Below are 14,376 nucleotides of genomic sequence, written 5' to 3'. Positions count from 1 at the left end.
ATCTTATGAGCTTTAATTAGAGCTTATGAGGCAATCCTTATTACAACTGCATCAGTTTGAGTCCGAAATAATTGTGCAAAAGAGACATTGTTCTTATTTGATGGTGTTATAAGCTCTATGTAAGCTCGACTGTTTGCCGGCAACCAATTTAGGGACCTATTTGCCACCTCTATTATTTGAAGTTCACCAAATTTTTATTTTTATAAAGAACAAAAAAATCGTTCTACCAATTAAAAATCGATCATCCAATTCAAAGACAGTTGAGAATCAATCAAAAATGGTTGAGAACCAGTCAACTGGTTAAGTTGGCATAATAATTTTTTTATTTAGATTAGAATTTTTTTGTATTAGTTTAACTCATATATTGTCTAGAACTTTATATCTGTAAAAGAGTTTATAATTTAACATTATGAATAAGCACAAAAAAAAAAGAGAATCGACAAGAGAGCATAGATAGAAACACTTAATAAAAATATACATTCCTAACAACCTTCTTCATCTTCTTTAGTTTTTGACCTTGCTGTATTGATTTTATACCACATATGTTTTACTTTCAACAAGAAATATAGGAGTTTAGGTTTGATTATCTGACATGACAAATCCAAACTTTCCACTTCAGTATACTAGGTCGACAAAGGATAACTGTGAAACTTAATGTGTTAAGTAAAAGCTTAAATAGATTCCTAAAATGTATGAGAGACGTTTGAAAAAAACTTTGAAGAGCCTATAAATAAAACAACATTGCCTTTAGCTCAAAAAAGGGTCGTGCAAAAGACATAAAAAAAGGATCAACAAGCACTCAAAATCATCCATCGATATTTAGATGATGCCACTTTTAGGATAGTGGCCAACACAACCATTGTCAAGCATGTATGTGAAGTTATAAGAATCAAATTAAGTAGCTAACGATGTGCGAAATATATGTTTACAAAAGCTACGTGGTGACTTTGAAAAGTTATATATGTTTAAATTGGAGAATATTTCAGAATATTTTACAAGAGTAGTGGTCATATACAATCAATTAAAGAAATATAAGGAGAAGGTGGAAGACACGTGTGGTAGATAAAATCCTATGCTTGCTACAAAAGAAGTTCTATTATGTGGTGATCATGATAGAAGAATCATAAAAATATGGGTGTTCTTGCAATACAAGGTCTCATAAGAAAATTACAAGCCCATAAAAAAAAATCAATAAGATTCAAGAGGATGTAGGTGCATAAGTGTTTTTTCCAAAGCAAAATGGTTATCGATATTCTCAAGGAGATAGAGGATGTGAACAAAGCAAAGAAAAGGGAGCAAGAGGTAGATTTGAAAGAGAAGGCTGAAATAACCTTAACAGATTAACCGATCAACCATATAAAGCAAATCGGTTGACCGATTACATTGATAATAGCAATTCAAGATCCAGGTATGACAAGTCAAAAATTAAATGATATAATTGTCATATTCCTAAATCCATCCAAATATACTCAATGTTTTGTTAATTATTTAAATTGGTCAAAACTTGCTCGCAAAAAGATGCTCACACTCCGTAGCGGCAACATGTATACTAGAAAACCCTAGATTTTGCTTCTTTAGTTTTTATAGAGGAAGGAGAGTTCGTAGGCTGTTCTTATGGACTATAAGAGTAGGTTTTTATTCTGCCTATGGCACATGTTAAATTTTATTCTAGAAATATGTTTGTGTCAGTTATGTTATATGTATACACACACACACACACCAGTTGCCATGCATGTGCGCGCCGCGGGCTTATGACATGTTTATGCATTGTCATTGATTTGTAGAAAAAAAAAATTAAAACAAATTATATGGAGAAATACTATTACAATCCACAATATTTTCAAGAAAAATTAAACTATAAAGCTAAATTCTCAACCAGCTTAATATTAAAAAAATTAAATAGACAAAGATAATTTTGAAAAAAATCATGTAAGGAAACACTGCAACAATCTATAGTGTTTTGTGAGGAAATATACAATTGTAATTCTCAACCAACTCAATATTAAAAAAAAAAAATCAGTAAAGATAATTTTAAAAAAAATCATAAAAAAATGAAAGGAAAAAAAAACTATGTATGAAAACAATGTAACAATCTATAGTGTTTTATGAGAAAATCTACAGTTATAATTTTCAACCAGCTCAATATTAAAAATAATAAAATTGATAAAGATAATTTTTTAAAAAATTATAACAAAAAAAATCATGTGAGGAAATACTTTAGCAATCAACGGTGTTTTAAAGAAAAAAAACTATAAAGCTACATTTTTAATCAGCTCGGTATGAAAAAAATAAATTCAATAAAGATAATTTTGGAAAAAAATCGATAAAAAAACATGTGGGGAAACATTGTAGCAAGAAAAAATCATGTGGGGAAATACTATACAATCCATAATGTTTTTTTTCAAGAAAAAAACTACAAAGCTCAATTATCAACCAGCTCAATATGGAAAAAACTAAAATTAACAAAAACAATTCTGAAAAAAAAAATAGAGAAAAAAAAAAAAACATATAGAAAAAACATTGTAGCAATCAACAGTGTTTTTTTAAAAAACTATCAAGCTAAATTCTCAACCAGCTCAATATTATAAAAATAAAATCAATAATAATTTTTCGATGTAGAACAAAACAAGCATGTAAAACAAAATAAAAAATAAAAAATAGTAATCCAATGAAAATAAAATGTAGTGAGAGAATTATAATACTTTCTTCAAACCTTTTATAGTATTGTATATATATATATATATATATATATATAAGAACACTAAAACGCGTAGGTTTTTTTACTGTAGCAGGTTTTTTTTCACTTTTTTTTTTTTGTTTTGTTTCTTCTTTTTTTTTACATGTTTTTTTTCCTTTTATTTTACCCAAATTTAACTTCTTCTTCTTCTTCTTCTTCTTTTTTTCTTTTTTTTTTTTTTTTTTTCAAAATTATCTTTTTTATTTTTTTTTAAATATTGAGCTGGTTGAAAATTTAACTATGTAGTTTTTTTTCTTAAAAACATTATGGATTGCTATAATATTCTCATACATTGTTTTTTTTTATGATTTATTTATTTTTTTCAAAATGGTTTTTGTAGATTTTTTTTTATATTAAGTTGGTTGAGAATTTAGCTTTATATTTTTTTTTTAAAAAAATAATATGGATTGCTACAGTGGAAACCCTACATAGTTTTTGTTTTGCTGCAGTGTTTTCCCACATATATTTTTTTTTAAAAATTATCTTTATCGAATTTATTTTTTCAATATTGAACTGGCTGATAATTTAGCTTTAGCTTTCCCCACATGTGTTTTTTATTTTTTCATTTGTTTTTCTTTTTTTCCAAAATTGTCATTTTTTACATATTTTCTATTTTTTTTTTAGTTTTTTTCAGAATTATTTTTGTTGATTTTATTTTTTTACTATTAAGCTGGTTAAAAATTTAGTTTTTTAGTTTTTTTCTTTAAAATACTGTAGCTTTACCCACGTGTTTTTTTTTTCCGCTTTTGTTTCCTTTTTTTTACCCAAAATTGACTTATGTTTTTTTTTTTAATAGTCTTTGTGGTTTTTTTTATATATTGAGTTGGTTAATAACTTAGTTTTGTAGTTTTTTTTTTTTAAAAAAAAAACAATATGGATTACTATAGTGTTTCCCTTACATGGTTTTTGTTTGGGCTGCAGTGTTTCCCTCACATGTTTTTTTTTTTTTAAATAATCTTTGTCGAATTTATTTTTTCAATATTGAGTTGGTTGAGAATTTAGCTTTAGCTTTCCCCACGTTTTTTTTTTTCGTTTTTTTTTTAAATTTTCCCAAAATTGTCTTTCCTTCTTTATATTTTTTTTTTCATCATTATTTTTGTTGATTTTTTTTTTTTACTATTGAACTGATTGAGAATTTAGTTTTTTAATTTTTTTTTCTTTTAAACACTAGATTGCTACAGTGTTTCTCTACATGGTTTTTTATTAAAATATTTTTTTTTTCAAAATTATCTTTGTTGACTTCTGTTTTTTTTTTTAGATAGTCTTTGTCGATTTTTTTTTATATATTGATCTGGTTGAGAACTTAACTTTGTAGCTTTTTTTTTTTTTAAAAAAAAAAAAGCACTATGGATTACTATAGTGTTTCCTTACATGGTTTTTGTTTCGCTGCAGTGTTTCCCCCACATATTTTTTTTTTTAAATTATCTTTGTCGAATTTATTTTTTCAATTTTGTCGAATTTATTTTTTCAATATTGAGTTGGTTGAGCATTTAGCTTTAGCTTTCCCCACTTTTTTTTTTTTTTTTTAAATTTTTCCAAAATTGTCTTTCTTCTTTATATATATATTTTTTATAATTATTTTTGTTGATTTTATTTTTTTACTATTGAGCTGATTGAGAATTGTAGTTTTTTAATTTTTTTCTTTAAAACACTAGATTGCTACAGTGTTTCTCTACATGGTTTTTTATTAAATAATTTTTTTTTTCAGAATTATCTTTGTGATTTTTTTTTTTATATTAAGTTGATTGAGAATTTAGCTTTTATAGTTATTTAAAACACTATAGATTGCTACAGTGTTTTTCCACATGATTTTTGCCTTGCTATTGTATTTCCCCACATGTTTTTTTTATCGATGTTTTTTTTCCAAATATGTTTTTGTCAAATTTATTTTTTTCATACCGAGTTGGTTGACAATTTAGCTTTTTTTCTCTTGAAACATCATTGATTGCTACAATGTTTTTCCCATATGATTTTTTTTGTTATGTTCTTTTTTTTTTAAATTGTCTTTGTAGTTTTTATTATTTTTAATATTGAGCTAGTTAAAAATTACAACTGTAGATTTTCTCATGAGACACTATAGATTGTTATAGTGTTTCCCTGCATGTTTTTGTTCCTTTCGTTTTTTTTATATTTATCAAAATGATCTTTGTTGATTTTTTTTTTAATATTGAGCTGGTTGAAAATTATAATTGTATATTTTCTCACAAAACATTATAGACTGGTACATTGTTTTCTTAAATGATTTTAATATTGAGTTTGTTGAAAATTTAGTTTTAACTTTCCTCACATGGTTTTTTTTTTCCTTTTTTTTATTATTTTTTTCCTTTTTTTTCTTCCAAAATTATCATCTTCTTTTTTTTTTTGTGTTTTTTTTCATAATTATTTTTGTCGATTTTGTTTTTTTAATATTGAGCTAGTTGATAATATAACTTTGTAGTTTTTTCCTTTAAAATATTGTGGATGGTAACAGTTTTTTTTATATGATTTTTTTCACAAATCCACGATAATGCACAAGCATGCCATAAACCCGCGGCATCGCGCGGGCATGTCACGCCTTTTATTGATATATTTACTTATTATTATATTATATTATATTATATTATATAACTATGTTTTTTTTTTTTTTTCAATGAATTTTTTTTGTTTGATTTAGTTTGTTAATGTTAAATTTTTTTTTATTTAGTTATCAAATTTTTATGATACGGATCTCGGGTTTGATGAGTTAACCTGATTTGACGAATTATTTTTTTCATTTAGTTTAGTTTGTTAAAGTTAATTTTTTTTCTATTTAATTATTCAGACTTTTCATACTTTCATGACACGTATCCTGGGCTTGACAGGTTAACTTGGTTTGATAGGTTAACCAAGTTAATTTTGGTTAAACCCATTAATTTTTTTTCTATTTAGTTATCAAACTTTCATGACGCGAATCCCAGGTTTTACAGGATAACTTGGTTTAAAGGGTTAACCCAATTAATTCAATTTTTTTTTCCTTTTCTTCATTAGTTTTTTTTTCTTCCTGTTGATTTTTTTTCTTTGTTTTTTTTAATAAATCTATTTAATTATCACACTTTTATGACACGACCTTATAGCCAGACCCGCATCTAATATTTTTGGGTTCGGTGTTGCAGTCAGACTCATTTAAATTTAGGTCATGCAAATTTAATGTTTTTATTTTTATTTTTTAATATTATAAATATTTCTCTTAGGTCAGGTGTTGCAGCCAAACCCAAGATTCTTGGGTATAGTTTTGTTTTTCAGTTCAAAAATAATTTTTTTATTTTAAAATATTTATATTTTTTAGATATTTTAATATGATGTTATTAAAAATAAATTTTAAAATATTAAAAAATAAATTATTTTGTATATTTTAATAAAATATTTATTTTTGACCAGCTAAATCACTCGTAGCCAAATAAGGGCTCCAAAACCAGCTAGCTGCCATGGACTAGACGAGAGTGGTGTTTTTGTTCGTAGCTATGATGGTAATATGGCTAAAGGCAGTTACAGTCACAGAAAATAGGAAGGAATTTTGTTGATTTGCCAGATGAGATTTCCAATGTCGAAAATTGGAGCTTCAATGAAAATGAAAATGAATGGTAGCATAACAAATTCTTCTAGGAGGTCTACAAACGCACGTCTCTGTTTCAAGACAGGTTTTTTATTTCAACTGCGAAAAACTTAATTTGCTCAAATATTGATAATAAATCTTCAATTTTTCCCATTCCGCAATCAAATTTACAAGGAAAACTGTACTCGCAATTTTGTTAAACAGGATGACCAAAAACACAGGCAATTTTGTTTGTCCTTCTTCCTTTACCTCTTCCTCTTCTTCTAGGTTTTTTTTTTTGGATGCACAGCCTCTGCTGTACCCAAAGCAATAAATCCATGCTTTCTTTTAGAAAAAATCATTTTCGGACCAGGCCGGGTTTTTTCTGTAAAAACAATTAAATAAAATTTTGTAAAATATAAAAAATCTAACTGAAACCAGTACCTACCAACCAGTTTTGGTTTTGTTCAGTTCGGTTTCAATTTTATTTTGGTTATTTTATATTAAAATTAAAAAAAACTATATTGTTTTTTAAATTTTTTGATGGGCTTGGTTTTGTTTCGATTTGGTTTTTTTTTTTTTTATTTGATTTTTTTTATTTGGTTTAGTTTATTTTTAACTAAATCGGTTTGGTTGGAATTAAGGTTTTTCGATTTCAGGACTTATAAAACCAAAACCAAACCAAACCAAACTAAATATTTTTTAAAATATTCTAATTGGTGTAATCATTTTTTTTTTATAGTTAATTTTGAGATCCATCTCAAAAGTTAAACTATAAAAAAAACTCATCTTTAATTAAATTATGTGGCAAATGTAGAGATTGAGAAAAGTCAATCGGACCTTAATCGGACCTGAAATGAGCTGGCAATTAATCGGACTTTGAAAAATTTACAAGTGCGATTGACTTTTCTCAAACTCCAACATTCGGTTGATGACTTCATCATGAGGTCCGAATCCGATTATCAACAGACTCCATCTCTTTCTTTTCTGCTGGTATAAATGAGCTGGTAATATCAGCATCACAAGCATGCCTTTTCGACTATTTTTTTCGTTTCTTTCCTAGTCTTCTCAAGCTTTATAGCTCACAGCACAGGAAAACCATGGAGAATGGTGCTCGAGTTATCAAGGGTTTTATTCTTTCAATTCCAGAATCTGTGTCCCGACTCTGGCATAGAGCAGGACAACTAGAATCACAGCAGCTACCACCTCCCACCATGGACGAAGAAGAAGAGCTGGTCAAAATGTTCCGTGCTAAGCAGGAAATGGAATGGCAAAAGACGCTTATAAGCATCTGCTTCACATCAGGACTTGAAATAGCCCTTCATTTTCACCAAATTACTCATTCCAAACTCGATTCCTTGCATTTACTCTCTATTCTTGTTGCAATTCTCTTTTCTTGCCTCTTTGTTTCGCATTTTATCAACCCCACCAAGTTTCCGAGGACATCCAAAGTGTTGGGTAAAGCTGCAGTTTTCCTGGCAGCCACCGTGTTTTTCATCATCATTTCAATCCCATTCCCCCCTGGTGTCAAGTGGGCTGCTTGGATAATCTATGCCATTTCATTGCTTGTTATTGCAATCTGCAATTTCTGCTACTAGACACGAGCTTTACATGGCATGCATATATATATATATATATGCATGCCATGTAAAGCTCGTGTCTATATATATATATATATATATATATATATATATTTTTTTTTTTAATTTCTGTTAGTGTTTGTTTTTGTTCTTCGTCACAAGGCTTCCATTTGCATGTTGGAAGGTGTTGAAATTCAGTGTAATCACGGTGTTATATATAATCACGTGGTAGCTTCCTTTGGAGCTTGGTCTTGCAATAGCAATAAGGTGGTGTTGGAAAATGTTGAGCTACCGTCCTCGTAGATGTTGGATTCCAGGTTTTACCAATTTGACATAAACATGAAACGGAGCTTCCGACAACAACCAAACCCCTTCAATCGCTTATAAGAAAGGATAACACTTCCTATGATAGTTTCACAAGCTTTAATGGCGCATCAATTATTTCACGAGGATAAAATACCGGACCATGATTTCGATTCCATTTCAGCACTTGCATCAATATGGCCTAATCACTGACTTCTTCTGTCCAAATCCACGCTGACTACCACTTGTACCAACCATCTTTATGGTTAATTGCCCCAAAAACCTAGTTTCATGTTTTCCCAATCACAGGGAGCATTTCTTTAGTAATTTCCAACCACCTTGATGGGAAATGACCTCTATCTTTTTTAATTATTATTAAAGATATCAGATAGACGTGAACAACTCGTGTCAACCAGTAGTTTGGTTCATTAGAACATTACAAGTCCCTTCAACTGGATGAGCAAGCATTCAAGTCACAAATACTGAAAACAATCCTCTTCAACCATAATTCAGGATGGATGAATCGACAGACATATCAAACATGTTTTCAAAGGAAAAATAGGTACCAAAATACGAGATTTTACTCATGCAGCTAATCCTTGTAGAAAAAAGAAGGAAGTAAAGACGGCAGGTTCGCACTTCCCCTACTTTGCTTGAGGGTGTGAAGATATGAAGTCAATGGCATGACTGACGGTACTGATCTTGTCTGCTTCATTATCTGGGATCTCAAACTGAAACTCTTCTTCAAGGGCCATCACAATCTCAACGGTGTCTAAACTATCTAACCCAAGATCATTCTGGAAATGGGCATCAGGTGTAACCTGAAAAGGCAAAAAATAAATATCAACCAAAATTAGATATGCAGAGGACAGTATAATGAATCTTTGCAATCTTTCCCTTTTTTAAGATGAGATAAGACAAGCATTGAAAGTAAGTATCCAATGAGAAATTACAAGTGCCTACAGAGTACAGATTCATCAGAAAGAAATGTTGAAATACACCAAATACTATATGCTAAGAAGCATTACATTTTTCATTCAAATTCTCAACGCTGTATTCCACTGTAAGGAAATGAGGTAAAATAATGGATAAAAATGAATGAAACCTCTTCAGCAAACTAAACAAATTTCCATTCCAGGAACTCATCTATCCTGGCAACAAACTCACTGACCTAACAAACCAGTGAAAATGGGGTTAAATAGCTGGGGATAGGAAATCCAAACAACGAGCCCATGTTTGAGCAGAAACATATCTGCATAAAGTCTCCATAACAACTCAAATTCCTAAATTAGACATGCAACCTCCAAGCACTACTACAAACCAATTCAGCACATTCTAGGGCATCAAACATACTATAAAGATTCATCATATCCATCCAACAAACAAAGTTCCAGTTGTAAAGAATGAACATGAGATATTGCTATGCCATCCAAACCTTTAACATAGCAAAATTGTCACTAGCAATGGTGTAGAAAACAATGCAATCTAAATCTCAGAACAGAGATCATTTGGTGTAAGAATTCAATGTATAAGCTGGAAACCATTGATAAATCAGGAATTTTCAAGGGAACAACACTTCGATTCTGATACAATCATTAGGACTGAGAATGAGTGATTATGACCAACTGCACTACAAGCGATTTGATGTAAAAAAGTGGAAAAGAGAGCAAGGATAGATTCACATCATGGTGCAAAAATCAAACGGAAAGATTGGAAGCAGTGGTGAGTAATGATCCAACTCTGTACTCTGTTCTGGGCTAAAAACCTTCATGCCATTATATTTTTCAGATAAACTTTCTCCTTGAGAATAGTCTGATTCAAAAACACTGCAACAGGACTTTCTATCACATAATTTTGAAGATTGAAGATCAGAAGACCCTAATACCTCAATGTTCAAAAACCAGGCCACAATGTATATCCAACGTACCAAACCTAAACATGCATTTAATCTAGAGTGCCAGAATTTCAATCGAAGGCAGCATTGATTGCCCCGATCAACTCAATGATTACACATGAAAAATAGAATGAACATTTATAGAATACAAATTTATATATTTGTCTTCAACTTAGCAAGATGTACTAATCATCAAACACCATTTTAATTAAGCCTACAAGTCCTCCATACAGATTTTACTCTCCAAAGTAAATCCAACAATATTTACTTTCACATCACATTGCCAACTTTGAGATAAACCATATAATCAAAACTTTCCAAAGCCCGGTGAGAAACACTACAAGAATTCAAAATGCCAGCAGTAGAGCAATGACTAAGAAGTCATAAAAAATGAGCATAACAAATTCAGCTTCTCAGAAGTCACAACACAAATAAATCAAACTTCCATTTTGTTTGTTTCCTAAAAGAAATTGGATTAATAACATGAACAGTCACAAAATTACACCCACTTCTTCTTCTTCTTCTTCTTCATTTCATTCAAGTTGCAATAATGATTAAAATTTACCCAAAAAAGCTAAAACCCTACACCCAGAAGAACAAAAATGAAGCTTTCAATTTATTTGACCAACACATCATTAATTTGTAGGTTTATTTTAATCAACGGTATAACAGATTCAAGTACCCAGAAAAGAAAAGTAGTCAGCATTAAATCTGATTTTGTAAAAAAAAGAAAAGAAGAAGCTTATTAATTACCTTGGAAGGATCGACTTTCTGGAAGTTCTTGACAACATTGACAACTCGATCGGAGACCTCGGATTTGTCAAGAAAGGTGCCTCTAACTTCCTCGGAGAAACGGCGGCAGATGGTATTGAAGGAGAGACCGAAGAGGCCATTGTTGTTAGGGTTTCTAGTAGTAGGTGAGGCCTTTACACTCACTCTCAGGTACTTCAGCAAAGCTCCTCTCGCCGCCATTTTTACTTGCTTCTTCCTCTGTCTCTTCTTTTCACAACAAACTTCTTCACTTCTTTCTCACTCACACATACCCTTTGCCACTTCTAATAAGACTGCGAAATATTTCCATCCACGGGGGTGTAAAAAAAAAAAACCGATTAACCGAGTAAAAAAAATAAAAAATAAATAAACAATTTCGAATTAAAAGGAAAACTGATTAAATGAATTTTAAAAATCATTAAATAGATTATAGACTTGGTTTGATTTGGTTTCAAAAAATAAAATCATTAAATTAAACCGGATCTTATAAGAAAAACCTAGTATTTTTTTTTTTAAAAGTATTATTGGCCAAACCAAACCCACCTCCTCATCCCCGTTGACTTCTCTCAAAGTTAATCTTCAATTTTATATATTAATGTCTCCTAACTTGGACTGTATTTACTAATTAGTAGCTAGGGTTTAACTGATTACTAATTTGAATCTTTTTCTCCTCTATATTACTAGTAGCCGTGAGCAAAGTTGTCCAAAACACATTTTTTACATGATATGAAAAATGTAATATAAACTCAGATTGTAAAATTATAAAATCACAAAATTTTTTTCCTATACATAATTCAAATAAAAATTCACATATGGTTCAAGTACCTAAAAATACATAGTTCAAATAAAAATAAAAACATAATTGCAAGCCAAATGATGTTTGAAACGGAAAATGCCTCCATTGATAATTTTTTAACGATACTTGCACTGAACTTTTCTTGAATTCTTATTAATATTTATACCATGTTGTCATCCCACATCAAACCTATTACTAGAGGAATTTTTCCATATGCCATGTGTTCAGCAATTCAAAAATCAATTTAAATCAGCCCTATAATCAATTCAAACATGATTTTTGGAACCAAATTGTAATTATACAAACACAGCTTAGGCAAAGCAATCCAAGACCACAAGAAAATTGAGAAAATGCAATCTCTTTCCAACATCCCAAGCTTTGGCAAAAAATAAGACAGAAACACCATCAACTACATAAAGGGAGTCGGGGCTAAAAATCCCTTTCCAGCAAGAAAAAATCAACATAAACAATTAAGCATCACCCTCATGAGAACATGCTTTCCAAAGAAATATGTGTAGTAATATAGAGATGATACTAGCTCGCTTCCAACAACAAAGATAATTAATCTTAGCTATGATCGATCATTTTTTTTTAGTTTTTTTTTTTTAAAAAAACCAAATCAACAAGGGAAAAGACTTGCAAAGAAATAGAATTATTGGAACGAGCTTAACAACACTTTCGCACACCAACATTCATTACAGCACCAATCAGATGCGTAATTAATAATACAAGGTAGGCAGAAATTCACCAGGGCTCATTTAAGATGATATAACAGAAATACAGGTTGAGCAACCCCCACTAAAAAGAAAAAATAACAAAAATATAGATATGGAACACCACATAGCATGTCCTAGCATGCAAGAGCATGTGAGAATTGTCCAAAGCAAACTTCAAAATCACCATACTAATCATTCCATCAAGCAAAACATTATAAAGGGAAAAATTGTTATTTAAAATCATGGGCAATCAGGACAAAAAAAACCCAGCATTCATACAGGGGAATATCACATTGTTACTTTTAGCCTCAATAGACATTATAAATAAAACAACTTAAGGTGAAGAGGAAGTCGTTGATGATGGAAAAAAAGAAGAGCATTGTTGATGAAAACTGAAGAGGATACTGTTGATGATGGAAAAAAAAAAAGCGTTGTTGATGAAGACTGAAGAGAAAGCCGTTGATGATGGGAAAAAAAAAAGGAGTCTTGTCGCTGTTGATAAAGAGGAAGTCATTGATCTCACGGTGGCTGGTTAATGGTGGAGACTGAGAGAAAGAGATTAAGGTAAATATTGTATGTGTGTGTGGCTAATGCTGATGTGGATTGTGGAGGGCTAAAGCCTGGAGAAAACATATACAGTAGTGTATGTTTTTTGTTGAAATCGTAAAAATGATTTTAAACTCGTATTTTTATTCGATTTCACCCGATTTTATCAATTTTTGAGTTTTTTAAAGTGATTTTACATGTTAAGCATATATTTACTTGTAAAATCATATGATTTTACGAGTCAACTCTCAATTATAACAACCTTAGGCGTGAGCATTGATTGTGATACATGCCCTTTTAATTTATTCTACTTACTTCGGTTCTAGGAAATGAATCTTTGTCTTTGAATGATTGATTAGCTATAGGAATAACAATTTTTTTTTTAAATAAGATTTATTAGTTTACTTTCATCATGCATATAATTGTTTCTAAAGCTTGTTAGATTAGTGTGTGTGTGTTTGAAATACTCACAAACAAAATATCAGAAAATTTCTTTAATTTTTACATAAATTCTCTCTTTGCATGACTAATGCAATTTCTAAACCCAAATAAAAGTTAATCCATTGTTTTTAAAACTATGTTATATTGTTAGAAAGAGCTGAAGATGTTCGATGGAGTTGTGTTGGTTCAGGTTGGCCGAGGTTTCAATAAAGGTTTTAGGCTAGAGTGGTTGGTTAGGGTTTGATGGTTTGGTGATGTGTTCACTAGTATTAGAGTGGCTAGTCGGAATTTGTTGGTTCGATAAGTGTTTATAGCTAGTTCAAGTCTGGGTTGTTGGTTGTGTTTGTTTGATTATAAAGGATGTTTGAAAAATATTTGAATCGATTTGCTAGTTCATGGTCTCTATTTTTATAGGTTGGCGCAGAAACTAATCCTCATAATTGGTGATGTGTTTGTTAGTCAATTCTCCTTGAGAATTGGAATTGAAATCAAAATTGAAATTTTGGACTTGAACAAGATATGGAAAGATGCTTGTTTTTAAAAGTTATAAAGGGTATGTATTTAGTTTAGAAAGAGTACTCAATACGTGAAAGATATAAGAACCAAGTAATAGTCCTAAAAACTTTAGTACAATAAGTTGAGGAGCATTTAAGAAATGAAGAATGACCAATAGATTGGGTTTGAACAAATGTCAAAGAGTATAAATGTAGGTGTCTGTAGGTAATGTGCAATATATATATGTATAGTTAAACAAGTGCAATGAGAGCCACTTATGCTTATTCTCAAAATCTTTGATATTCCTAGAAGCATTTGGGGAGAATTCAAGAAACTATATTTTTTGTATTTTTTTTGTTTTGCCTTTGTGTTTTGAAAAACTATATTTTATATCCTAAACTTTAATTGCTTTATAACACTTTACATCCTCTAAAAAAAAGAAGTCAACAAAAATTCTTGAATTATTTATAGGTTTGTCATTATATTTCATTTAATGACAAAAAAACCATTACAATAATAATATTATGACTTTACCATAAAAAAAAAA

The 14,376-nt window shown here is 29.9% G+C and overlaps 1 protein-coding gene across 1 annotated transcript; it reads right to left on the bottom strand.

Annotated features, from left to right (window-relative positions):
- Positions 1 to 8,570: 8,570 nt before the first annotated feature.
- On the bottom strand, positions 8,571 to 11,131 carry LOC118040572 (acyl carrier protein 2, mitochondrial). Its single transcript, XM_035047541.2, has 2 exons — positions 10,818 to 11,131; positions 8,571 to 8,991 (listed from the first exon to the last, which is right to left on the bottom strand). Exons 1-2 carry the CDS (start codon positions 11,034 to 11,036, stop codon positions 8,815 to 8,817), a joined length of 396 nt encoding a protein of 131 aa, XP_034903432.1. The 5' UTR covers positions 11,037 to 11,131; the 3' UTR covers positions 8,571 to 8,814.
- Between the last annotated feature and the right edge of the window lie 3,245 nt (positions 11,132 to 14,376).

The sequence above is a fragment of the Populus alba genome, chromosome 13 (genome assembly GCF_005239225.2).
Source record: "Populus alba chromosome 13, ASM523922v2, whole genome shotgun sequence".
NCBI lineage: Eukaryota > Viridiplantae > Streptophyta > Magnoliopsida > Malpighiales > Salicaceae > Populus > Populus alba.
Note: the sequence above shows the minus strand (reverse complement) of the source record. Positions and strands in the feature narration are given on the sequence as shown.